Source organism: Carassius carassius, chromosome 40 (genome assembly GCF_963082965.1).
Source record: "Carassius carassius chromosome 40, fCarCar2.1, whole genome shotgun sequence".
Taxonomy (NCBI): Eukaryota; Metazoa; Chordata; class Actinopteri; order Cypriniformes; family Cyprinidae; genus Carassius; species Carassius carassius.
Genome location: NC_081794.1, coordinates 12,924,917 through 12,952,868, shown reverse-complemented (window position 1 = coordinate 12,952,868; position 27,952 = coordinate 12,924,917). Strand labels below are relative to the sequence as shown.

Genomic DNA, 27,952 nt, shown 5'->3' with positions numbered 1-27,952 from the left:
TTCCATTATTTTTATATTTAGTTTACCTTTGCCAACACCTAATCACATAAAAAAGCAAAAATGACATCACATGTAATCTTCAGCAAATCTCAAAATGAATATTCATACTATAAATTTGTAAAAGTAAAAATAATCAGCAAATCTATTTAACTTAATTATTTTATTTTTAAAAATGACAAAATAGTTTATTGTAATCAGCCTGACCATAGGTCAACTTAAATTAAAAATAAAGAATTAATTAATAATAATAAAATCAGTCTGATTATAATTACAGAAAAATACTTTTACAGCAATTTGTTTAGGTATAAAATACCAGAACACATTTACTGTATTAGTCTATAGCCTCAGTCAGTCTAAATTAAACCTCTTTAATGAGAATTCTTATACTTAAGACATCTGGTCCATTAAACTCAGATATTTGCATAAAAGGTTTAATTTCTGCTCATTAGCAAATGCTGCCTGTTTAAGTTCATCGGCAGGGGCAGAAAGACAGCCCGCCAGACCCCCCACCCATGCAAAGGTCTCCAAGATGAGCGGATAGGCACAACCTCTGACACCATTAACACACATTTTGCATGCTGATTCTGCAGTGATATGCATTATTAGTAGTAAAACAGGCAGTCTACACTTAAACCACAACAAAGGTCAAGTTAAAATGAGCAGCAGTCATAATCTGCATCTACATGGAAAATGTCCAACTGTTTGGAGAAGTGAAGGACTCACATGCTGCTGGCGGTCCGACAGAATCTTCCACAGGCGGGGGAAGAGCTGGACCCAGGTCTTCTCAGCCAATGGGGTGGAGATGTGGCACAACTGAACCAGTGCATTCAGCAGTGCTCCCGTCTGATTACACACACAAGAGACTCATTTAAAAGATAAGCAATATATCGTCCATTAATCAACCGACATTTAGCCACTTGAGATTATCACACTGGCTGATAACCGTGCCAGCTCAGGCGATTAACAGAAGTGCGCCTTGTCTCAGTTCCAAAGTCTACCAGGAAACATCTGTTAATGAACGTCTATTAGTTTTTATTCTTAACTGTGTATATATACTTTGTTTTTGCATTTGTTTTAGTTTGTTACTTTACTAAATAAAGCTAACCGAAATGAAAATGAAATATAAAATAAAATGTTTTGTATATATAATATAACATTTATTTCAAGTAACAATGTTATGGTTTTGGTTTATCTATAAAACCCTGCTTAACACACTCTATTATTTATACTTGCTTCCTATATGTATCATGTCTCGTTTGCAGCAAAAAAAAAAAAAAAAGACGTTCCAGACGTTCAAGGACAAAAGTTCAAAAATTCCTTTTCATAAAGGATCACTGTATGTTCATATGCATGACTGGTCATCACCTCTTGCCACTGAATAATTCTTAGGGCATAACTGCAGTAAAGGTTTTGACCACAAGAGGAATGGAGATGTTAGCATAAGCCAGAACTCAAATGTGTGCTGTGGTTCCTGACAGCAGCTCCGGTGGGCAATGCAGCCAGGTCAGGGCTTTGAACTCCTCACTTCATCATTTATCTAAAGCCAGCTTGAGAGGTGCATATAAAGCAGCACCGTGTCTAGGATTAAATAGAAATCAATGACGCTGTGACCTCAAAGTGCTTGGAGACAGAATCCCATGTTGGCCTGATCAAACTCTCTTTAACGGAGACGCTTATGAGGGAGCAGTCAAACGAGGAAGAGCAGGTTAGAGATGAAAGAAGTCAGAACCAAAAGTGCATATTAAACTACACAGTTCAAAAGCCTGTATGACTTCTGCATGTGACTCATTCCTACATATGTCCTTTATGTAACCTGTTTTTTTTTTGTTTTTTTTTTAATGCTTGAGGTTGAACTCATGAGGGCGGCATATGTTGAGATGATGGCTCACCTTGACCTCTCTCAGGGAGTCCAGGAACTTGTCATGGCGGTTGGTGAGCATGTGCAGCTGGTTGCCTGCGTCTCGCTCTGCCTGCTCCTTGGTCTTAGGGAGGCTGGTCTGGTCTCCAGGTGCCAGTTCAATGTCTATCTCCACATCCTACAGATGAAAAAGGTCACAAAAACACAAAATATGGGGGGAAAAAATGTTAACTTGCTAAATTTACAACAGGCCTCTATGAACACATTTGAAAATACCTTTGATTTCCTGATTTTGAATTGAGGGCAGATATAGGATACAGGATATTTGAATTTAAGGAAGTAGATTTTAAACAGAAATACAATGTTTTTAAGTAGTAAGACAATGACATGTTGACATGAGATTATAAACATGTCGACAAACTTGAGTATTTTTAGAAACATTAGATGACATTAATACGCATTTCTAGGTATTCTGTATTTCAGATGATTATTACAGTATATATTTAATATGCAGTATACATTTAATGTTACATGTTACTATTTTACTTAAAAATAAGGACAAAAAAATAATACATTTTAAGTCTAATATATAATATATATTTTAAGATCTTTGTTACACACATATACACACACATATATTTAACTTTTGTGATAATGTAATCAGAACTTTCTCTATATATCCGAATGTGATACTAGAGTAAGCTAAATTAGGCAATAAATGGCACAAACAAGCTTTTTGCACAGATGTTTGTATACACTGAATGGCACAGCTGACCTCCTCCTTGGTCTCGCTGTTTTCTCTCTCACGAGGTTCCTGTTTGATATGCGTTGCCATGGCGAAGGCTGCACGGTCATGGCTGTCAGCCAGGTTGATGACGTTGGTGATGGAGGGGAGCATGGAGCCCTGGCAGCTGGTGCCAATGGTGGTGTTCCTCTCACAGACCGCCAGCAGCAGCTGTAAAGCAGAGACGACAGAATCAAACTCTGAACTGTCACGATTCCTAAAACACGCAAGCAAACAGCTGCTCCTTCTGTGAACATCACAACACTTGGAAGAAAGCAGCTAACATTCACACATAAATGACACCTGCATGAGCCAGCATTGTTTAACAACTGCCATTTTTAACCACTTGCGAACATATTAATAAATAAATAAATATAAAAATGCTTGACACTGTCTGCAGAGCTCCAACAGTGAACATTCTTCTAGTCTATCATGGCAGGTTGATTCACGCGCACAGCTGCGCCATGTGTAGGACATCGTTAATAATTCAAGAGCCGAAGTAGCATTGATTGTGGCTGAGATGGATGGATTGTGACCCGAGCGGCCAAATACCAGAGCTGTAACATCATGGTGAATGTATTAACAACAGAAGAAGAATTCTCTAAAAATCCAGCTGAAGTTTTGATAAAATCAGTGACGTTAAAATTAAACCGTATGCATACAACTGCTATGCAAGGTGCAATTGGCTTATATGTAATTTAAGCATGTGGATAATTATGAAGTATTATCCACTCTACAAAAAGCTTACAACATGACTGAAGACGAATAATACATATTATATTATTATTACTTATAAAAAAAAAAATCTGTAGACATATCCTGCTGTGTGACATGCAATGTTATATCATAGAAATTAAGGCTGCACGATAAATCTAAATTAAATTGAAATCTCCTGCATTTAACTGCTTTTATTGATTCAACGTGACTAATAAACAATGATGACAATATATAGTTTTTCTAGAGTTATTATTATATTTTTATTAAAAATAAATTATATTTATAATGCAATGCCTTTATCACTACTTAGAATAATATGAAATATGTTGCGTGCCTTATTCTGTGTAAAAAGCCACATCATCTCACAGAAGGATTAATTTCAAACACTCCACTGACGTAATAAAGCCAGTTTGAAGGAAAAATAGGTTATTAAAAGTGATATTTTCACATTCTTTCCGACGGAGTAGCATTTACTACACAGAGCTGTGGTTCACTGAGAAGCTACGCAAACAGCCATCATTAACGCGAACGATTTCATAATCGTGCAATAAAAACATCTGCATAAAAATTTTTTTTTTTTTGCATAACTGGTCAGTGAACTACGACTCTGTGTAGTAAATGCTGCTCCATCTGAAAGCACATCATGATGATTTACTGCTGATTACAGAACCGGTTTTACTAACAAAATGCGCATGAAAATCGCATTCGATTAATCATGCAGCCCTAATAGAAATTATAAACGAAACCACTGCTTTAAATGCAATTATATTCCAATTTAAATATTATACATTTATTTGCTTGCTTAAATCAATCAACATTTAATGTTTTCTTTATTTTATTGAATATTACATTTTCTTTCTTTTTTTTAAGTCTTAACATACATTGCGTTTCTCCAGAAATGCCTCTATTTGTGCATCTCTAACTATGACTTAACTGAATTCATGTCAATTTTTCATGTGGTTTTCCTCTTATTTTTTCAATAAAATATGTGTCTGTACCTCAATGCACTGCTTGATCCAGAAGTGGCTGCCCATGGCCTCCCAATTCTGCGAGCAGCAAATATACAGAAGCCTCTCGTAGACTCGCCGCTTCATTGATAAATCAAACACATCAAAAAACTTTGCTCTGATCAGCGGCTGGGTGCAGCGGAGCCCTGACAAGAATGCTGGCTCTAGCTTGGATGTGATGTCACTCCCTGAGAGGTTCTCATCTCTGAAAAAAAAAAAACAGGGACCAAAGTGCTTTAGACAAAAGCTGCGAGATTGTTGTTGTGTTTACCTTCTGATACAGCGTGAAATGCAGTGTGACAATAAACAACATGGCGGGTCTTTAGCAAACAACAGCTATTTAGGACTGCATGTGTTCCAGAGTAGAGCTGTTGATTTAAGCCTATTGGTTCTCACCAGGATGAATTATTCCTGACGGTGTAGAAATGCTCTCTTTCCCAGGGTGACGGTAACCCCTAATGCCTCCTGTCCCTCAAACACCACCAGCCCCAACTTTAGCAATCAAAATGTGGCCTACCACCCACCAGCCACAGTCTTGTTGCTAACGGCAATAGATGGAAGGCTAGCGCGGACTGCGGACCCAGTGATTAATCGGCGTAATTACCTGTAGACGTAATTAACGAGGTCCAGGAACTGGGCATTCAATTCAAGGTCGTCAGGAAAACGCTTCTCAATATAGGTCATCATTTTCACCAGCAGAATGGACTTCTCTCTTGGATTAGGCACCTAGGGAAGAGAAACGAAGACAAACAGAGCCTAACAATATAGAAAAGAAGGAGAGCTAAGGAGGAGAAGGGGGTAACAGATTGATACAGTCCATTTATCTTTCATCTATCAGGAGAGCTGTGCAGCACCTTTGCTCGGCTCCTTTTTCTCCCTGTCTGCTCTCTCGCCTTAGGCTAACAGAACAGACACCTGGGTTCAGCTGTCCGGGCCACGGCGCACTGAATACACAATGCCTCATTTACAGCAGGATAGGCTTTGAGCTCAAATGTTTAACACTGCTGTATTCAGAGTATTCAGCCAGAGGATCAGGCACAAGGAGAAGGAGAAGCAAAATTCTGGGGTATCCCAACAAGTCTTAGTTATTTAAATTTAGTTGTTATCTTAATAATCGTAACTAAAATTTCAACAAAAAACACTAAAAGTACAACATTAAACTGAACTTGCACTTGAGTTAGTTTGTTTTTATTACAATTTATTGTTTTCTAATCACCCATGAATCGTTGGCATGTAAATGTCAGCTCTGCTTACATTTTGGAACACTTAAGTATGTTAAGAACAAAAGAAAATTCCTCATAATATGTCACCAAGTGTTAACAGAATTTTCATTGTGAGGCAGCAGCCTGTGAGATTTTACCTGGTTGGTAGCCATGGTGTTGCCAGAGTTCTTGACCCATTCCTCCACAATCTTCACCACAGCTCGAAGAATCTTTGGGTCAGGAGATTTCTCGATGAGGGAGGTGAGGATGACCTGGATGAAGTTCTTCCTCATTTCCATGTTCATGACCGACAGCCTCTCCTTTACCAGATCCAAACTAAGCATGACCAACTCACTCGTCACTACAGTCAAACATAGAAGAACATGATTACATGGCAGCAATACTATTTCCATTTCTTTCGTTCACAGGCCTTCTATGATTTTCCAAATTTAAAAAGGAAAACTACACAGGCTCACGAACACAGCAAAATGTTACATAAATCTCAAAGGCTACCATCAAACATACATCACAAATTGTAAAAGACAGCTGAGGATATGAACCATAAAATACAAAAGTCTGCCTGCTGAAAACGGGGGAAACGTGATTGAGTTTTAGCATGGAGAGCTGTAGCAGAAAGGAGACGGGTTATGAGTTTAGTCAGGCCTCTGAATGTATTTTCTGCTTGATTTGCTCAAGGTAAAATGTGATTGTTCTGATGAGTCGAACCCTTGAGGGAGAATATGTTAGAGGCTGATTTCCAGTTCGCCGCTGACTCACGCTGAGAGGGGGTCTTGGGCGACGCTGTCAGGGTGACATTGCAGCATGAGGCCTTCAGACAGCACAGGACAGACAGGACCGAAAGTGTGCGAATGTGTGTGTGTGTCTGATCAGTCCCATCTCCATTTACCATTTAAAAACCATAATAGCATCTAGCAGCCACTGAGCAGATGGGATTGTCTGGATTTTATATTCTGGTGGACACAGTGGGAGCTTTTTGACTTCAATCACAGAAAAGATGTTTCTCAGTATGGATGGATTTGTGGGCCGGTCTCCGAACATTTGATTGGCCCTCCTGCAGCACCCAGTGGTCAAATATGGACAGCACATGCTGAAGTCAAACGGTTCTCTCTCACACTCTGCTCCAAGTTGACAACGTGTCTTTTTGTCTTTCTGCCCACTTTTTAAACTCCTCCAGATGACTGCAGACAACAGGATTAAAGCTGTCCCAGTAAGAGTGCATATTTTTCCATCATACTGTCAAGAGCCTAAATTTAAGACAGACTGTAAGTTCGGGGCCAAGAGGAAGAGGACCCATCATTCTAACTACAAAAATGATTTAAGACATTTAGAGACAATTTTAAGCAAAATGGTTGAAAACCTCTGAATTCCATCACTTGCAATGTGATATTTGCTTATTACTTTAGATCAATAGTTGGCGCTGACACCAGATTTGGTCTCACCACAAATCTGGTGTGGTCAGTATTGGGTGACAACGCCACAGACAAACTTTGGAATCATTGTGTCAAAGCTTTGCAGAGATCCAGCCTCAGATGCTGTCTGGCATCATGCCATCAAATTCGCTGATGTGGAAAATGAAAATGGTTTTGTCTATTGACAACAAATGCATAAGTTTTTACCGGCATGGTCTGAAGAAGAAGAGTTAAGTTAGGTGAAAAACAGTCTAATCTAAAATGACAGACAGGATGTTTGGCTGATTATGGCAAAACTTTTTAGAATTTATAAGCCAAAACAAAAAAAAGCCTCAGTTCACGGTTACCCCCCCCCCCCCCCCCCCCCAAAAAAAACCTTCTCAGTGAGCTGCAGCATTGTAGAGATAAAGCCTCACATTCATTTTGGTGTGATTGTTCTCAAATAATGTGCAAACAAATTTGAGTTTAATTTATCAACCTGAATTTCCTACGAATTTTTGTTGCCATGATCCGAAGATGATCAAATACAATTTTTGTAAAAATCTGTGCAAAGGTTTGAAAAAGTACATTTTTACAAAAAACCAACTATACTTCAACTCATACAGGTAGAGAAATCAAATTTGTTATGTATTACTGTTCAGACTATCCTTTATCTGTGTGCCTTTCCTGCAAGCAGTTCTATGGGCTGCCTTAGACACGAGCAGAAAAAGAAAAATAAGACTAACAGTACTTTGCCCCTTATAATAATAATAATAATAATAATAATAATAATAATAATAAATGGACTATTCCAACTACTTGAGAAATCAATTTTTAATGTATCTTTGGTGGAAAAACGTTCTTGGCCCAAGAGTCTAAAGAATGGTCACCTGTGCTGGTTTCAGCAGCTCCAGGGTTGGGTTGTGGGTTCAGGTGCTCTCTCACCATCTTCTGCAAGGAGCGCATAAAGACGGAAATGAGGCGATCGATGTAGCTGGAGTTGTTGCTGCAGGCCGACTTTAGGATCATCAGCGTTCCTGGAAGCAAAGAGGAGAGAAAAGCTGGTAACATGACGCCCCGCTGCCCTCACAACACTGTCAGGGACAGCAAGCGACATGCGCCTGCTAATGACTTTGGGTGCAGCTCCTTTGTCCCTGTTGTTGTATTACAAGGACGTTTCTGAAGAAATCTAACCGAGTTAACGGGTAAGGATGGAGACAAAAAAAAGTATGAGTAATGCATTTCTTAGATCACAGCTCTGGGGAGGAAAGATAAATGTAAAAAGTCACCCTCGATGGAGACAAAGTACATCAGTGGTAAATGTAACTCTAGAGCACTGCCAGAGCGGAATCAGGAGGCATTTATTGACCAATGGTGCCATTTTGGGCTGAAATGAAACACTGGTAACTTTAGAATGTTATCCAATAGAGTTTTATCACTTTTTGTTTTGAATTATGAAATACAATTAAAGATGTTTCATTATATACATGTATATATATATATATATATATATATATATATATATATATATAAAAAATTTAAACTTTTTATGGATCCACACTACCATTCAAAAGTTTAGAGTTAGTAAGATATTTTTTTAAATACGTTTTAGAAAAATGCTCACCAAGACTGCGTTTATTTTACCAAAAATACAGTAAAAAAAAAAATGTATTTCATCTTGTGAAATTTAATGCATGCTTGCTGCATAAGATTGGTAAGTTTATAAATATATGATTTACATTTTGTAAGTATATAACTGAAATAAAAGACCCATTTGAAAACCATAACATCTATTTTGTCTTGGGAAAGATTTTCCAGAAAAACTCCCATTGGTCATGTAGTAGAGCTATTACATTTTCTCACCGAACAATTGAGTTGGGTTAGCGCTGCTGGCTTTCTCATAGTTTGTGAGGCCTTCATAAATGACCTTCCCTACGGCAGCATACAAACACTCCAGCTCCTCATACTTGGAAGCCACTGAGGATGTGCCTAAAGAAAAAAACAAAATATTAGTGGAAAAAAAATGTCTTAACATAAATAAATATCACAGTTTAATTGAAAACTAGTACAACCTGGACAATCTTATAAAGAGGTTACAGATAACAGAAATAGGGCTTTAACATATAATCGCTAGTGTCTTAAGTTATTATTTCGCAACCTCTGTGGAGATTCAAAAAATTGATGTGTTTGTTAACAGCTGCTGACCATAATAGTGGCCTTTAGACTTTATCTTGCACTGAAGAAAATCAAATGATGCAATTATTGTTCACCATACATATCTGTAGTATTGCCCAAATGAGGTCTCTAGGTGAAGATATCATCAATCACAGCTTCATATACTCACTAGGTTCTGTGGGGAAGGTGCTCGTGAGTCTGGAAAGGAGGGAGTGGACTGCCCTCAACACTTTGGTGTTTCCACAGGTCATGCAAGCTGCAATGCCACGCTGCAGAGGCTTGAAGTGTGCAAGGATGGCTGGAGGCTGCAGTACTGAGAGAAGGAAGCAAAGAATCTCCAGCCCTGTGCAGATGTTGGAGAAGTTTGCCTGGTTTGGCTGCTCCTGAAAAACAGAGAAGGATATGCTGAAGGATGAGGTACAGAGGAGCACAAACTAATTCAAAACTTTGAGGTTGGTAAGATGTACAATGAAGGAAAAAAATGTTTTGATCAGCAGCTGAATTTGATTTAGTAAAATTGCCCACTGACAAAGAAATTATAAGTATAAAAATTTATGGTATGTTTATTTTAACAGTGAGAGACAGAATAACAAAAAAAAAATTAATCCAGAAAAATTTATTTCAAAAAAGTTAAATAAGTATTTGATCCTGTATCAATCAGAAAGATTTCTGGCTCCCAGGAGTCTTTTATACAAGTAATAAAGTGAGATTAGGAGCACTCTTTTAAGATCCTGTTGCAGATCTCCTCCCAGACTGCAGGGTTCAGATTACTAGTGTCCAGCTCCATACCCAGCTCCTCCAGTAAATCGGCTTGATAGGCCATCAACAATGAAGTGACGTTTAGTGCGGTCACCACTAGTGCCGAAGACATATACATTTTCTGGTACAGGGAAGCTGTGAAGCGTTCCATTTTCCCAGAGAGGGAGGAGCTGTCCGATGAGAGAGTGGTTTGCCTGTTCAGATGCAGGTGGAGAGCCACTAACTGACTACACGAGTAACCCTTGACGGTCACACAATGAGAAAAGGGTTTATCTCATGACTGCTTTATCTCTGCTATCTCTGTTGTTTCGCCGGAGGAAGGTGGGAAGGGCGACTTTTCCCATAATAGATATCCCATTTAACTACAGGATGCCCAGGAGTAACAGGCCAAGCGATGCCAAGCTTAGCTGCAGTGCATTTACAGACCTCGACTAGGTTGCAATCCACCACCGTCGACACCACATCGCCACTCTGAAAGTTCACCGGCCTGGAGCCAGAACAGCAAACGTCAACGTCAACCTTAACGGTATGTCTAAGAACTGAAAGCAGCACAGCCTAGGTGCTGAAAAAAAAGTCTTCACTGGCAAGAGAACAAGAATGCTGTTTTGGGAACCACAGCTGTAGATATAGGGAGGGGGTGGGATCCTTGTCATCAAGTCGACCACTTGAGATTTTCTGATATTTTCAGTGTGTGAGATTTGTTTGTTGAGTATTTGTTGTTGCTGTTATGACAGATCATGAGCTCCTGAAGCGCCACCATTTTCTGAAAAGGGAGCAGGGAGCATCAGCATATTTGCATTTAAAGGGCCAAAAGCAAAAATGGCAAATTTTGGTTCATAGCCTAAAAGTGGCAACTTTAACAAGCTATAAAAAATTAACTGTGGGGTATTTTGAACCACAAAGGGGTCCTATGATGCTTTTTTAAAGATCATTATTTTGTGTATTTGGTGTAACAGAATATGTTGACATGCTTCAATATTCAAAAAACTTTATTGTAGGTCGTCTATGACCCGCCTCTCTTAAACGCGTAGTTTTCTACAAAGTCCCTCCTTCCGACAAGTGCAGTCTGCTCTGATTGACCAACTGACCCAGTGCATTGTGATTGGCCAAACAACACAAGCACTCATCGGAAATGCAACACCCCTTTCCATAACCGCAAGCTTCCACTTTAAAAGTAAATGTAAAGATAGTTAATAATGTCAATATTTTTTACAATCAGTTTAAGATCGAAAGGGGAACAGAGTCACGTGACAGACACAGTGATGAAGCTTGTATGTGTTTGCAGTACACAAGCCACAGATGGTTAAAACATTTGACTTTAATGTCACCCTGTTTCTCTCTCTCTCTCTCTCTCTCTCTCTCACACACACACACGATGTACAAAACTCAGCATTTAACAGTCAATACCCAATAGCAAATACTTAAACTAATAACAAAACATACTTACAGAAGCTGATTCAGAAGCACCAGATTGTCGTAACAAAGTCAGATTTACCTCCTCTCCTAGATTCACGAAACAGTCGTCCATAAAATGCGTTGCTGTTCTATTGTAAGTAATCTTAAAGATTCCTAAATGCATCTACTTTCAGAAGGCCAGATAAAGTGCTTTTTTAGTTTCTTTTGCCATTAAATTTGAGTACCTCAAGCACAGTTTCTTAATTTGTATGGTTGATTTATTGTTTTAGATTAACCAACTGTTTACTTGATTGATTACCTGAAGCAATGCTTACATAATTTTACTAAACACTTTTAAATAAAGCAGCATGTCCGATAGCATCCTGGCATGTTTATGCTGTGGTTTCGGTAATCATGACATTTTACTGGACTACTGAAGCTTCTCATGCCACATAAAATGCTCAAATAATTGAAAAAAATCCATTCTTTCTCTCATTTTGGTCAAGTAACGCACAGGCTTGGCACAATGAGTAAAAACCAGTGCTGATTAAATTTCAGGGGCCACTGAATATTGACAACTAAGGTCTGACCCTGAGGACAGATTTGCACAAAGCTAAGCTCGTCCCTGCAGCTTGTCCTTTAATCACTGACAAGCAGACACAACAAGATGATAAAAGCCTCTTGGATTTGCAGCACTGGCCATTAGTTTGTATAAGAGAGCAGAAAAGAGCACCTTACTTCCTCAACAGACGATGAGTGACCTGTTTGTCAAACCCACACTGAAAATAAAGACATAAGATATGGTAGAGTGGTGATCGTCAGCTTTTCTGGCTGTTTGAAAAGAGGGCACAAGAGAGACTGCATGTGTCATGTGGGACTCATCATATGTACAGAAAATCTATTTTCCCAAAGCATTAATTTTTCTGAACACTTCCTTGGAGGAAACTTTGGATGAGCAAAGGACAAATTAAAAGTCCTTTGTCTCCAAGTCTTTGTCTAAAAGTCTCCAAGGTACAGACAGCCTCCTCTCTGCCATATAAGAGCATTTCAATCACAGGGCTACATGAGCAGAGGGAGCTGCATAACTGTCAGGCCCTGAAAAGAATCAATAGAGTGGTGTGTCTGAACGACAGGAAGCCCATTGCCTGATAACAGGTGGAATGAGAGAGGAAGTGAGAGAGGGATGGGAGGTTGCAGTGATTATAGTGCAGGTGGTGGATGCTCACTAACTGAGAGCTGTTCTCTAAGATGACAGCTGAGTTAGTCACACCACTGAACTCCAAAGAAAGAAAAATCATTCATAAGAGTCAGGATATCGATTTGGCTGGGGAAAAAACTACTCGGAAAGGCACTGGAAATAATGAAGAGGGAAGTGAGATGAACAGGATATGAAGATCTTCTCCAAGATCTCCTGTTCACACAAAGATAAAAAAAGAAAAAAGAAAAAAAAATCTGAATATTAATCTGAATGAACGGTTGTTAAATGTGTCTGTTTAGACTCACACAAACATTTGCATGTAGTTCATTTTTTCCATTGACTGTGAACTGTGAAAAAAAACGGGCTTACCATTTCTTGGTGTTCGTCACTGCCAGAGCCACTACGGTTACATAAAATAACAACTTGGTAGCACTCACAAAGTACTTTATTTAGAGTGAGTGAATAGCAGAGGAAGAATCCCAGAACTGGCTCGTTTCTGCACACTTTTATTTGGTGTTATTAGATTAACACCATATTGAACACAAAAATCGAAACAGCTGTTTGAAAACATGCAAACACTGTTCATCTTCCTTTCATCTCTGTGAAGACTTCCTTTGTTCTCTGGGACATGCATCCCATCTGCAGTTTTTTTTTTTAACACATTAGTCTAGATATTTCTTAATTTCCTTTTTGACAATAAGCCAAGAACTTACAAATCTCCTATCCAGCCACAAATTGATATAATTTATTTTAGGATAAAAACGTCTGCTAAATAATAAAATGTAAATGTAAATGAATAAAAGAAAACAGACCAAAACCCACAAGTGTTCAGGCTTACCACAGTCATAAGGAGTTTGTCAAACCACTGCAGTTTAAGTTCGGCACGGGGCCACATGTCGGGTCTTAGGGCAGTCTTCATGAGGTTCACACAGCGACGGGACAGCAGTTCACCAGGGGAGCCTGCCACATTAGTGCTATCATTAACCTGCAGGCACAGAGCGGGATTTAGCTTGTGTAAGTATTAGTGGACACTCCAGTAAGAATTACTAAGCAGGTATGAGAATGTTTGCTTGTTTGTTTGTGTTTAACGCTTTGCCAGCTTCTGTGGCTTTCATGGATAACTACCTGGCAGGCAATGCGGATAAGGAAGTTGACCACAGTATCTATGTGCTGTTTCTCCACAGGTTTGGTTAGTAAAGCCTCTGTCCCTGGCATCGACTGACTGCGGCCAAAGACCTGCACATAAAAACACAAAAACAATACAGCCAATGTTCTCAAACATGGCACTGTCCATCAGGGTACAGAGCGTGAGAGACTGATTACAGTGGTCACACTCAGGCTGAGGCAAGCGGTTTAAGGTTTCCTCACCGTGCCGACAGCACCAGCTGCAGTGCGAAATCTCTTTACATCTTGTGCCGAGTCGATGGACATTCCTCTCTTCATAGCACCAGAGGCTCCACTCGTACCCTCGCCCACACTTCCTGGATCAGCTTCCGATTCAGGCTAAGTACAGTATAAAAAAAAAAAAAATCATACACAATTAACTGCTGGGAATGTACGAAAAATTTTCATTGCATTAAATAAACCCAGAAGACCAAACAACTGATTTTGCAATGTTATCTCCTTCTGACAAACCTGTTGGTCTTTGATTCTCTGGAGCTCCCATTTGATGACCACCTCTGCTAAGTCCACTGCCAACTTCCTCTGCTCGATAGTCACACTAGGGGTGAATCCCAATCGCTGCATAGCACTGATCATGTGCTGAACCAGGTGATGTCTCACTGGATAATACACCTGTAGGCAGAGAAACATACACTCAAGCAAACTCTACAAAAAAACAAAATGTTATATGACCTACCAAACAAACTGATACCTAAGGCTGTGAATACTGGATTATAAAATTATCTGCAGGATAACTAGTGAGAGTTAGGTGAATTTACATACTCTGAAGTGCTGTACAATGAGGTGAAGTATGTGGACGAGCTGAGGAACTGTGTGGCCCTCCTCCACAATAATCTTGCGGGTCCAGTGTGTGAGCATCTGATGACCGTCCTCCATCCGAGCAGGTACTGCAGGTGTGAGAATTGCCATGGCTTGCCGAACAATGGCACGTGCTTCCATAGTATGAGCCTTTAGCAGACTGTGGAAAACCTGCAGAGAACCGATATAGAGACTTTTAACAGCATTGTATCAGCCAAAGGGCTGATATCATATTTATAATAAACGTGTCATGTTATTTCCTTAATTAATTAAAAAGAAATAGCCACTAAAGATTTGGTCTGTTTAAAACATTTTAATTCCATCATGGCCCAAACCAAAAACATTCTAGAAAAAAAAGCAGAAAATGAATCCACTAACTTTTTTCTCTTCTTTTAAATCACAGCAATATATAGGCTCTAATGATTTTTAAATGGCTTAGTGTAATATTGAATATTTTGTAAAGAAATTAATACTTTTATTCAGCAAGGCTGCATTCAATTTATCAAACTGATATCTGTAGAGACATAATTTCTAGATTAAAGAAATATATAAAGTGTTCTATTACAAATAAATGCTGTTCTTTTAAACTTGCTATTCAAAGAATTCTGAAAACAAGTATAAAGATTCCCACAAAAATATTATGCAGGCAAACGTTTTTCAACATTAGTAATAATAAGAACCATTATTAACTGAGCACCAATAATTATCAATAACTGAGAAATAAATCAGCATTACAATGATTGCTTTGTGATCATGTGGCACTGAAGACTGAAGTAATGGCTTCTGAAAATGTTGCCATCACAGGAATTAAAAAAAAATCAGTTCAAACTAAATCAGAAAGAAATAATAATTTCATAGTATTTTTGGCAGCTGAAATTTTGTTGCATGCCTACCTGTAACACAATTTTCTTGTGAATGGCGAACTTGGCAATAATGTGTGCCAGCAAGAGGTGGCCGCTGTACTTGCAGGCCGGATCCACGCAGGTTTTGGGGAGCAGGCAAGGCCAAGCAAAGGTCATGAGACGCCTCAGCTTGCTGTTCCTGCTCTTGTTGTTGTCATGGATGTGATGAGGAGCATGCTCTACCAGCAGGGTTGAGAACTGAAGCAAGTAGATCCTCAATGAGTCAGCCAGATCTGCCTGCTTCTCAGGATCAAGAACCTACAATAACGGAAAAAATGTGTTACAAGACACTAAACGATGCCTTCTTTTTAGGGCTGTGAGGCATATAGCAGACTTAAAAGTCTGTTTTAACTTGAACGGCTTCCTTTCCTGCTGGAGGTGTTGAAAACAAACCTGAGGAACAAACAAGCTTTTTGGTTTGCTCTTTGCTATGATTACCAGCAGGGGAGAGACAATCAATTTAAGCGTAAAATAACCTTCATTGCTTGGAAACAAACACTATGACCTTTATTTGTGGCCTTGACATTTCTGCAGTAGAAATAACAGCCGGAGGTCATCCTAGACAAACTGGTGACTTGATAAAAGACAGAGTGAAAGCACTGCTTATGGTGCAGCTGGAGAGGGTTACCTTGGTAATAAAGACACTAGTGATGCTCTCAGGGTTGTCACCCTCTGGATTGGGCGGCCCCAAAAGTTGCTCGCCTTCTCCTTTCTCAAAGCTGTATAGGAAGGCTGGGTTCAGGATGTGCTGCAACACCTGGAAAGTAGACACAGATAACATGTAAGTTACATTACATGTGTTTACATTGAGGATATCAAAGAGCTGGGAAGCTGTCTGTTTATCAAATGAACAGCATTACGATTGTTTGAGAAAAATCATTTTGTTGCCTGTTATTCATCCCATAGGTCTTGGACTCCAAACTGACCCAATGGAATAGATATATGATGCTGTTATAGCCTATATAAACAAATTGTATAAATATAAATAACAACAATTTTATTGTTTATCATCCTCATCCCTAATGATTATAATAATAGAAAAACATCTTAAAATAGCTGCCCCCTATGATGGGTAACCTGCTTCATGTATAACAAGAACTAAGGGCCACTGGAGTCTTCATATGAGTGTATATTTAATCATATGCCAACAATTCTACTTAATGCTTTGTGTTAACATTAATGAAAAAGGTTCATGGTGAGTAAATCTTTATAGTTTTTAAGCATGATGTAATTTACTGAATTGATTGAATTTGCTTAAACGATCAAAACCATGGCTGCTTTGGCAGCACTGGCATAGATAAAGCCATTAAAAAGTGTGATGATGACAGAAGAGAGAGAAAAACACGACGTAGCACCTCAGATTTGGTTCATTTGTAAGTTAACTGATATTAATCACCCTGAACCTCATTATATTACTGTCACTGACAAATTGTGGCCATGTTTTTAGATGCTCAAAACCCCTAATTCCTTCAAGCCCTGACTTTCCATATGTTAACGCTTATGTGTTACATAATTAGAATCTTTGAACACTAATGGCTTTGTTTCTGCTCTACATTATTAATTTGAAAGAAATATCAGAGATTAACAAGCATGTCAACCAGGTACCAATTGGTAATTTAAGCTTTGTACAAGACAATACTTTGTCTAGTCAGACATGGTTGTGTTGTTTGCTAGCTGAAGTGTGCATCAGCATGTGGATTTATTCAAACATGGGGGCCATGGGGCTGCAGGTGTTCCTTCATTATCCCTCGTCCTAATGAGCCCCTCTACCGTTCACATGAGTGATGGATCACAACAAATCCTTTTCTACACGATCCATCACAGCCCAAACCGCTGCGGCTCCAGCAGCATGAAAACATCACCTTAAACATGTATTCTGTTAAGAGTGCGCAGCTGCTGAGCTCTCCTAGGGAATGTTTGGGATGCAACGTCTGTTTGGCTGTGAAGAGTGATTTAGCAGAGCAAGAGCAGCCTCAGCCATCAAAGCTGTGAAGACGACCTGCCGATACACGGCTACCGTTTCTCAAAGTCTTCGTAGAGGGTGGCAATTTGAGGAGTACCTCCAGTTCATTTTAATAAACTGGCATTTGATCTCTTATTCAAACTTGATGGAATTATTTCACATGAATACAAATGAAGCAGGAATAGGGTTTGCAAAAAGGTGGAACATTTCCAGTAAATTTCGGAATTATTCCAGTTTTTATATATATTCCAGGGATATTTGGAAAGTTTATGGAAATTTACCATAAATTTTCCACCCCTTTGCAACCCTAGGTGGGAATAAGAAACACTGCCTTAAATATCCCGACTGACCTGTTTACCGTTGGGTCCATGTACCCCAGGTAGTGCTTGCCCACTATAAACACCCCTTTACAGGTGTATGTTCAAAAGAATCAACAAAAGAAGGGAACACTGCCAAAAATGCAACATTAATCTATGTGCTATGTTGTCATTTAAAACAACTGCACATTTTTTTTTTCATTTTGCATTAGTGAAAATGTGACCCAAAATAACTAATCTAACTACTGACGCATCCGAGCAAGCAAAAAACATTCTTTGTGTTGAGCCCTGCTCCATCATCTAAGTTACCCATCTTCTCCAAGGATGATTAAAGGCAAACCCTCAGCGTATGAGCAATGGCTATTAGAGTAATCTGCAGATAAATATTCATTAGCGTTCTTCAAAGACTTCGGTTGAGTGTGAAGATGTGCCTTTGAGAACCGAGTGTGTCATGCACGACCAGTCCCTTTCGCCCTCCCCTCCTGAGCATACATATTCAGCAGGGGCTGGCTGTTAGCCACATTAGATGGTCAGCGTTAAGAGAGCATGACGCTGTGCCACTCTCAACAGAAATGTACCGCAAAGGTGGAATTTATAGTACTGACCATGGAGGCCGATGTCATGGCTTCTGTTACACTCGAGGTAGCTCTTAATCAAAAATGAGCGGTCACGACAAAGGCATACTACATGGGAGTTTCTTCTTAACATTTTAATACTCATACACAGGTGTACAAATGGTATAACCTCACCTTTGCCTTGAGCTCATCATTGAAGTGTGGGTCATTGAACTCCACGAAGCGGAAGAAGAGCGCTCGTTTGTGCGTGATGCTGTAGTTCTTTGGGATCTCCTCCTCCATGTATTCCTTCAGGAAGGTCATGTTGCACAGGAAGCGACCAGTGAAGGCTCTCAGAAGCTGAAAGAGTAGCTCAATCTCAGAGTAGTTGCGTCTGAAAGAAAATGTGCAACTTTTTTTTGAAAAAGAATCAAGCTAAAAACATTGCATTTCCATTTTCCAAGCTATTTACAACATTTAAAGTGCCCCTATTATGGATTTTTGAAAATTACCCTTTCATGCAGTGTGTAACACAGCTCTAAGTGAATGAAAACATCCTGCTAAGTATTAAATCTTAAAGTGCACCATATATAAAGCTATTGTCTTTCAAAAGAAAGAGCTGACTCTGAATGATTGAAATTAGTCATTTTTAAAATGAATCACAAGACGTTTAATAAAAACAGAAATTAATAAAACATTTATAAAAAATTTATAAAAACAGTTAAAAGCAACTCAGAATATTACTCAAAGCTGCAATAATTAAATGTTAAATAATACAAATATCCTTTATGTATTTAATCCATTTTATTAATCAATTTGCTGCTGAGCTTCGATGGTCCAATTCAATCATACTAATAAGCAAAAATTACACAAGATTTATTAATTGCTGAAGAGTGCTGAACTTTCTTCTATTGTACAGATTTAGTGAATTTACATTTCCTTCAGCCTGAGGCTTTAGGTGTGAAAGGGCTTTTACATTTGCCAAAAATAGAACGTTTTATATTAAAATTAAGGGTGTAGCGGTACGTGTATTCGTACCGGACCGTTTCGGTACAGGGCTTTCGGTATGGTGCACGTGTGCACCGAATGACCGAATGCAATATTTTGTGTGCGGAACATAGGTACATTTTCGTGTTTCCACACGAACATATTAAGTGGCGGAAGTCTCCGTGTTCAGCGCAAATCCCGCCCTGCAGCTGATTCTAAAGTTTTCAAAAGGCATCACGTGAGTGTTAACATCACTACAACTAGGAAAAAAACGACCGTAATTCAAACGCAGCTCCCGTCTGCATTTAAACAGACCTTTGCTCTTAATTCCGATCGGGCCAACAGTATAACGAAATCTGAGCAGGTCTAAAAACTGAAACTGTTGTTGCTGCACTTTACACTGGAAAAGTTATATATATATTTTTAAATATGAGCAGGCCTACAAGCTGGGATTGGTAATGCTGCACTGTAATCATAGTTATTTATTTATATTTTTCATTATGCTTTATTATGTGATATTGGTTTGAGACAGAGTATTTTATTTAGTGGAGAACTTTGCAGCATTATTTTATTTCTTATTCATTTTTTATTATATATATATTTTATTATATAAAGTGTTTAAAAAAAAAAAGACAAACAAATTGTTAAAAAAAAGTTTAAAGTAATAAACAACCTGCAGTTTAATGTTTGAATTTCTTTCCCTTACTGTACCGATAATGAACCGAACCGTGACTTTAAAACCGAGGTACGTACCGAACCGTGATTTTTGCGTATCGTTACACCCCTAATTAAAAGCAAACAAACAAGCCCAGCTGAGATTTAAAAAGTAACACAAAAGTAATAATGAATTACTTTTAATAAAAAGTAACATGATTAGTTACTTTTTTAGGAAGTAACGCAATTTTGTAATGCATTACTTTTAAAAGTTACTTTCCCCAACACTGGAGATAGAGATGGCTGGTTCAAAAGAGATTTAAACACTTTGCGTGTTGATAGCGGCTCCATGATGTGCAAAAATTATGCAATATTAGCATGTTTGCAGGGAGCGGGCGGGATTGGACACAAAAAAAAAAAAATCACGGGAGCGGGCAATTATGGTCAGACATTCAGTGGGAGCGGGATTAAGAAAAAAGTCACTCGCAGCGCTCTAATACAAAAAAGCACTGGCAACTTTAGAAAGTAAAAGACGAATTCCCGACATTTTGTGCGATTCAGAAATCCCGGCCAGACAAATTTTTTTATGTCCAAAAAGAGGACATGTCTGGGAAAAAGAGGAAATATGGTCACTCTAACATCATGGCAAAGTACAACACAAAGTACCTCACGCCCGAAACACTTAACATAACGTGTAAACAGAAAACACTTACTTGCAGTAGCTAAGCAGACAGTATGCTAGTAGTTTGGGCTCTTTCCAGTTGGTTGCAGCCATGTTGTCTTTGCGATGGCGTTCCTGGAAAGCCTCGCTGACCCACACGCGCCTGAGCTGACTCACTAAAGAGTGCTGACCCGCCAACCAGCTTTCATCATTTTTCACAATGATGCTTATGATCTGAGGGAGTTTATTAATGCTCATTAATATTCAGGCTCTACAAACAAGCACATTACAAAAAAAATCTAAGAGTAAATGGTTCAGTTCAGAAAGTGTTTGGCCCACCTTGATGGACTGGAACTGCAGGTCAAGGCGGGCAGTGCTGGTGGAAGGAGACCCAGGCCTCACAGTTGGTGCAGACCCAGCTGGAACCAGCAGAGGGACAAATCGATTTGGGTTAGAAGCCAAGACATCTCGAAGTGGCTTGGCATCTTTGTGCTTAAGGAAACTCTGCAAATGAGAAAAACGATAAAGGTTGAAGAAAAAAAGCAACATTCATAAAATAAAATGGCAAGGAATTTTTAAACAAAGACACACGATACAGTGTGAGGTATGGAGAAGAAAGAAAAAAACTAACAAACCATGAACATGCGGCTCCACTGTGGGTCATTAAGAGTGGCCTCCATCATGAAAAGCTCCACTGTTTGAGATGGATGACGCGTCAGGAACTTGATCAGTGGCTCTCTAAAGGGACTGCCGGCCTGTGGAGTAACATGCAAATTGTTTAAAACCACAATATTTGTATTGTAAAAATTATTTAATATTTAATGCTTTTAATACATTTTTAAAATGTAACTGATTCCTGTGCAGTCAAATGTTTACCAGCCATAACTCAAGTCTTCATTTTCACATGCTCCTTCAGAAATCATTCTAATTTGCTGATTTAGTTCTCAAGAAACAATTTTTATTTTCGACAATGTTGAAAACACTTGCTCTGCTTAATATTTCTGTAGAAATGGTGATTTTTGTTTTGGTAAAAATTTGACTTTTTGATCATTTAATGCATCTTTGCTGAACAAAAGTATGAATTTCTTTGAATTAAAAAAATACATACTGATCCCAAACTTTTTAACAGTACAGTAGCTTATGTATGTGTGTATATATATATATATATATATATATATATATATATATATATATATATATATATATATATATATATATATATATATATATATATATATATATATATATATATATAGATAGATAGATAGATAGATATAAAACATCTATTCAGTGATTTAAAAATCTGACACTTTAGTCTAATTATCTTGATTTCAATGCAGGCTGAAATAAATACTTATAGGTATTTATATTCCATTTCATTATAGACCTATATGTAATTTTGCATGCCAATCTTGTACCTCTATGAGCATCGCCCTCTCTGTTTTCATGACCACTTCCAGCAGAGGTTTCACCAGTGTCTGTGGAGCAGCTGGTATCAGGTGGAAGAGGTTTATAATGGCTGAACAGATCGTCATTTCCTGAAAAAGGGCATGAAGGAATGCATCACAGTGACTGTTAGTGATAACCAGCATTGGAAAAGTGTACCTCCTGTAATACATAATCAACAGTGACAATTTGAGGAACATCTGTGGGAAAGTCAAAGTGGGAGGTTGGTTCCTGAAAACATCATAGATCCGCGGGACATCACTCAGTTGCAGGATTGATAGGGACCACCTCAGAAATGTGTAACGTAGAGGTCAAACACAACACCACAGATACAGAGATACGGATACAAAGACTCCACTAGCACAGAGTAACCACGAGCACAATGAGAGCGGAGCCAGTGAAGACCCCACAGCAAGCCGCCATCTCACCTCTACACCCTCCATGGCAGGCTGCGCCAGAACAGGAGACAACAAACAATCAGCAAAGCAGTGTGGGTAATGAGTGCTGTATGGATTGAGGAGATGGGCTAATGGGAAAGGTTGTGTGTGTGCGTGTGTGATTCTGTGCAAAGCAATCCTTCTTCTAGGTTGCACACTTGCTGCAAAGTCCCAAAAAAAATTTTTTAATTGAAATGAGCAGTATTTCAGCTGGACTCTATCCAAAGATCCATTGATTTTCAGCATGCAAACTGAAGGTGAGAGAAATCGTGTGTGGGAATACACAGTACTGATTAATTAGCATGAAAGGCATACAAAACTATGGGTGTTAGGTCCATAGCGTTAAATGATGCATAACTGCAAAACCGATGATTGTTACTAAACTTTTAAATGCAATATTTTAAACATAAATATTTTACTTGACAAACAAGTAATGCACACAATTTAATAATGTTCAAAGGTATCCTAAATACTTGCAATATTTTATATATAACATACATATGCACATGCTTTGTATTGTATATAAAAATATTTTGCATAAAGTCTAATCTACTATTAGGATCAAATGTTTTGCATGGAGATTTTCAGAACAATTCAACAGATTTGACTTGTTTTTTTTTTTATCAGAGCATTTTAATGAGATTAGTTCAATATTGGCCCAAAAACGATGCCAGTGTCAATAACGGTGCATCCTTTACTACATCAAAACTTGCATTAATTTTAATAAATAAATTAACATTACATCAAATGTCACATGTCACAAATCCAACATTTTACTAGTCCTAAAAGCATATATTTGTAAGATTTGTTTTTCCAAGGGTAAAACATGAACATGACTCATTTTTGTGATAAATATACTTTTTTTTTTTTTAATTTATAAATAATCCCTTTGTACAGAGTGGCACAGAAAACAAAGTCTTCATAATCGCTGACTGCATCTTTCGCACTATATTTGGGACACTGTCAAGATATTTTTATACTGAGAAAACATTGAAATTCAAGCACTGAAGAACAAACCCAGTACAGAAGCAGCACCCCAGCATAGGCTTATCTGAGTATATGCTCTCATGAAGGATAAATCTGTACGCTCTCCCTGAACTGACCTTCTTTTTCTCTGTACGGCTAAACTAATCTTCTGGAACTAGCATTCTGAATGCCCCCCACCCTTCCAACCCTGAACCCGACTGACCCCGACTCATTGTCATGTATGGCCGGTCATTCTGCCATTGTTGTAAGAATATTAAGAACTGCAGGAACAGAGGGCCAATTTGCATGTAATTATAATACATTTTAGAGCAAGGCAGGGTGTGAACAAGACATAAAGAATGGCAGCTCGTTTTGAAGCATGGAAACAGAAAGGCTTTCTCCACTTATCACCTTTTCTTACTCTACAAGGTTATCTGTCCAACAAGATAACGAGGATCCAGAACTCTGAGGCTCCTTACTTAGGCGGCCTGGGGGTGGATGGCGCCTAATTAATCATTGATTGTAATTTGGCCACTCACAGAGTCTGAGTGGGGCGATCTGGGCTGGAGGAGGGAGTCCAGTCCAGAGAGCTCATCTCAGCTCTCTGTATCTAGACAATCCTTCTGCACATTGATATATAACGTGGCTGCGGCCCTTGTGAAGTACAACAAATAATTCAACAGAGATATTAAAACAAGCTTATACTCACACTGCCATCACTACGCTGGCCTCCTTTATGCGTGATCACCACCACCTCCATCCATTTACGCAGATGTTGCTGCAAAAGCAGAAGAAACATTGAGTCTGTGCTCTTGGTCACAGAATTTATGTCTTGGTATATATTATATATATAATTTTTTTTAAAGTGGGGGGGGGTCATAGAAATGAATACTTCTATTTAGCAAGGATGCTTTAAATTGTGTGATAAAGATATTTACAATGTTACAAAAGATTTCCATTTCAGATAGATGCTGTTCTTCTGAACTTTCTATTCATCAAAAAACCTGAAAATTCTACTCAGCTGTATTCAACATAATAAAAAAAATGTTTTTGAGCGGCAAATCAAAATATTAGAATGATTTCTGAAGGATAATGTGACTGGAGTAATGATAATAAAAATTCAGCTTTGAAATCACAGGAATAAATTACATTTTAAAACCTAATCAAATAGAAAAGTTATTTTGAATAGTAAAACATATTTCAAAATTGTAATATATTTACAAATAAATGAAGACTTGGGGAGCAGAAGAGACTTCTTTAAAAAAAAAAATTTAAAAGTGTATTGTTCAATAACATTTGACTGGTAGTGTATACATAAAAAAATATTATTATTATTATTTATTTTTTTATATTTAATATTCTTTAACTTAAATACATAGCAGCCATTAATCCAGTCTTCTGTGTTTGCATGATTCTTCATGAATCATTCTAATAATCTGATTTGGTGTTTAAGAAAAAAATATTATTATCAATGTTGACTTGTGCTTACCATCATTTGGTCACAGAATTTGTCATTGAAGGAGTTGGGGAAGAGACGAGTGACCGATGTCAGTCTGTTGACCACATTGAGAGTCAGACTGCGATAGTCTCCGAGCATCATCAGCAGGGGCCGCATGTGTGTATGGATCTGATCCACCTCGATAGTAGCCCCCTCTAAGAACTGAGAAACACATTTGAACATGAATACACACTCAGACTTCAAAGCATATATACAGCCATTAAACAGTCCATGAGAGCTTAATAGAGACAGCTGCTTTTACATGGCCTACAAGGAAGAGTACAAGATAACAGCATCTTAAAACCCTGTTTTTCGCTACGGTTCTGTCAATTCACAGGAGCAGAAAAACTCTAAACCCAGTGCAAAAAGAAAGGCAACTCCAGCCTTGCGCAATGAGACGATGCATCACGGCCAAATTAATTTTCCTCTCAGCTTGTTTCAGTCCATCCTGTATTGATCTTTTCAGGTAGGACTCATTAGAGGCAGCAGGGCAGAGGAAGAGTGCGCGGAAAAGACTGAGAGATAGGAGAAAGGAAATGAGGCTTGTGGAGTAAGAGGGCTAACCTTTCTCATGCAGGCCTCTCCGGCCTCCTGCAGCTCACTGTTAGTGGAGTTGAGGGCCTTGAAGAGGGCAGCAATGATCTTCTCTCGGGACTGGGGAAGGTAGTTACAGGCCGCCAGGGCGTCTGAACAGACACACACGGAAGGGTTAAACAGAGAAATTATAAAGACAGACACATTTTAACCTGGTAATTCTACCAGGTATGTGGCAGACCCCCCAAAAATTGACATTTATCAGTATGTGAAAGTGTCAAACAACAGGTTACTGTTCTAAAACCTAGTGAGCTGCCTATGTAGTCAACATGTTAAGGCATCCCAGGCACATTACAAACAGAAAAGTATGATATTTTTGCATTCTGAAATATCAAACCTTGAAGGCAGCACTGAATATATCCTCTGCAGAAAATGCAATGTCCATTACAATATGAACCAGTACAACTTTTTCCATCAATAAGAATGTTTCTTGAGCACCAAATCAGCATATTGGTATAATTTCTGAAAGATCATATGGAGTAAAGTGCTGTAAATTCAGCTGTGCCATCACAGGTACAATTATTTTAAATGTATTAAAATAAGAAATGGTTATTTTATATTGTAATAATATTTCTCAAGATTGCTGTTTTTACTGTATATTTGAGTCAAACGAATGCAGCCTTGGTGAAGTTAAATCTAATTAAACCAGGACTACTTTACCTTAGTACCATGCTAACAACAAACTTTGTGTGGAGGTTTAATTGTATACATACAGAGCTGCTGCCTATGTAAATTCTTCCAAATCAATCGCTTCTCAGGATCCATTTCAGTTAGCGTGCTGCCTTAGAAGAAAGGTGCCTGCCTGTGTAGGCAAAAATCAGCCAGGCAGCTCACTAGGTTTTAGAAGAGAGCCTATATACAGTTTCTTGTATATGCATGAATAAAAAAGTAGCACATACTGAGAGCAGCAATGCGCAGCGGCACCAGTGAAGGAAGGCTTTTATAACAGGGCAGCTTCATCAAAGCAGCATCCTCAGCTTCACACAGGTTCAGCAACTGTGACAAATCAGAGATACTGGAGCTCAGAGAGGAAGCACACAGAGCATCAACACATTTGTGATTTCAGATTTCCCACTTAAAAGCAGAAAGTTTCAGACTGACCTCTGTGTAAAAGACTTTGTGCTCCACCACGTTGAGGTCCATGGTGAAGAGGCGGGGCTGTAGGGTGGTGCAGAAGGTGTTGCCCTCCATAAGGCCGATCTGAGCATTGGCGGGCTGATGTCGCAGAAGGTGTTTCTTTGGAGGAACCATGTCCTGCAGCACCTGGAGGAAAAAAGGAGAGTTTTAAACTTTCCTCTGAATAGACAGAGTCGACAGAGTTGATGGAACGGTCACTTGGCCAGTGTAGCATTATCTAAACTTACAAAATACAAGTGTGTTGTAAACAATTGTTTTCTGTGAAATATTGTGGCCATGAATTGTGCTGATTTAAATCAACATAATATTAAATTGACAGATTATAATTGGCAAAAAAAAAAATGCTTGTCAAATTGGAGTGGTATATTTATTCTTGCAAAACCTAGTTATTTAAATATGAAAAACTGTAAAATGTAAAACAAATTAAAACACTGATATTTAATTTAAATTATTGAAATATCTAACCTACCTAACCCTTTAAATACCTTAATATCAGTTAAGAGCAAAGAAAACTTAAATAAATGTAATATTAATTTTAAATCATTTTTAGTTGTAAATGCTTTCTTCATTAGAAAATAAAACAAATGAAATATAATTAATAAAAAAGTACACATCACTTTTCTAGCAATAACATGTTTTTAAAAATATAAAAGTATAATTTTAAATAGTGCGTCCAGGAAAATTTTGGCAGGGTAAAAGAAAGGGGTCAGCAAAGAACTCCTGCCACTGTCTTTATTAACACATCAAAAATACCACACTCACTTCTTTATGAGGCTCCATGATGATGGTGACGCTCTTGCCTGTGACTTGGGCCAGCACCTGTAAGGAGTGCATGGCCTGTTTGCGGACAGTGGAATTGGGCGAGGTGACCTCCCGTACCAGGTCATGAGTCACCAGATGGAAAGATTTATCCTGGGCAGACAGAAGCTCCTCAGTCTTCTCCTCATCCTTAAGAGGAGTGGCACAGCGTATCAACAACTGTTCCAGCGTGGTCTTTGCCATTGCAACTGCGCCATTAGACACCTGTGAGAGCCATCATGGGATACAGAAGTTCATGCAGGGAACCCAAACATCAATGATTTCTAATGACATTCCAAAATGTTTGTACCTCTCCTGTGAGGTCCATCATGACGAAGAGCAGAGCTTTGAGGAAAGTCAGCTGGTTTTGCAACACCCAGATCAGAGGAAGCCTCTCCATCAGGAACTTAATGGACACCACTCCACCCAGTTTAGCATACCAGGCCTGCTCATAGCAGCATGCACATAACCGCTCCACAATGTATGAGAACAATGGCAGCTGGCACGCCTGAACAAAGAACCAGATTGAGTTTCAGAAGAAGACCTTTCTCGTG

The 27,952-nt window shown here is 38.6% G+C and overlaps 1 protein-coding gene across 4 annotated transcripts in view; it reads right to left on the bottom strand.

The window, feature by feature from the left end:
- The window catches only part of LOC132122129 (transformation/transcription domain-associated protein), an 80,263-nt gene that overhangs the window by 31,667 nt on the left and 20,644 nt on the right, over nt 1-27,952 (bottom strand). For all 4 annotated transcript variants that reach the window (XM_059532044.1, XM_059532048.1, XM_059532047.1 and 1 more), the window contains exons 25-52: nt 27,709-27,906; nt 27,363-27,623; nt 26,565-26,726; nt 26,363-26,459; nt 25,434-25,555; nt 24,861-25,031; nt 24,081-24,149; nt 21,941-22,060; nt 21,158-21,277; nt 20,862-21,026; nt 20,575-20,756; nt 18,416-18,614; nt 16,015-16,143; nt 15,378-15,644; nt 14,449-14,655; nt 14,140-14,298; nt 13,873-14,007; nt 13,630-13,740; nt 13,343-13,489; nt 9,322-9,535; nt 8,841-8,966; nt 7,868-8,014; nt 5,727-5,929; nt 4,971-5,092; nt 4,358-4,571; nt 2,634-2,813; nt 1,890-2,036; nt 724-843 (exon numbers count right to left, since the gene is read on the bottom strand). In XM_059532044.1, coding sequence (XP_059388027.1) covers nt 724-843; nt 1,890-2,036; nt 2,634-2,813; nt 4,358-4,571; nt 4,971-5,092; nt 5,727-5,929; nt 7,868-8,014; nt 8,841-8,966; nt 9,322-9,535; nt 13,343-13,489; nt 13,630-13,740; nt 13,873-14,007; nt 14,140-14,298; nt 14,449-14,655; nt 15,378-15,644; nt 16,015-16,143; nt 18,416-18,614; nt 20,575-20,756; nt 20,862-21,026; nt 21,158-21,277; nt 21,941-22,060; nt 24,081-24,149; nt 24,861-25,031; nt 25,434-25,555; nt 26,363-26,459; nt 26,565-26,726; nt 27,363-27,623; nt 27,709-27,906 — 4,494 coding nt within the window. The remainder of the gene's footprint in view (nt 1-723; nt 844-1,889; nt 2,037-2,633; nt 2,814-4,357; nt 4,572-4,970; nt 5,093-5,726; nt 5,930-7,867; nt 8,015-8,840; nt 8,967-9,321; nt 9,536-13,342; nt 13,490-13,629; nt 13,741-13,872; nt 14,008-14,139; nt 14,299-14,448; nt 14,656-15,377; nt 15,645-16,014; nt 16,144-18,415; nt 18,615-20,574; nt 20,757-20,861; nt 21,027-21,157; nt 21,278-21,940; nt 22,061-24,080; nt 24,150-24,860; nt 25,032-25,433; nt 25,556-26,362; nt 26,460-26,564; nt 26,727-27,362; nt 27,624-27,708; nt 27,907-27,952) is intronic.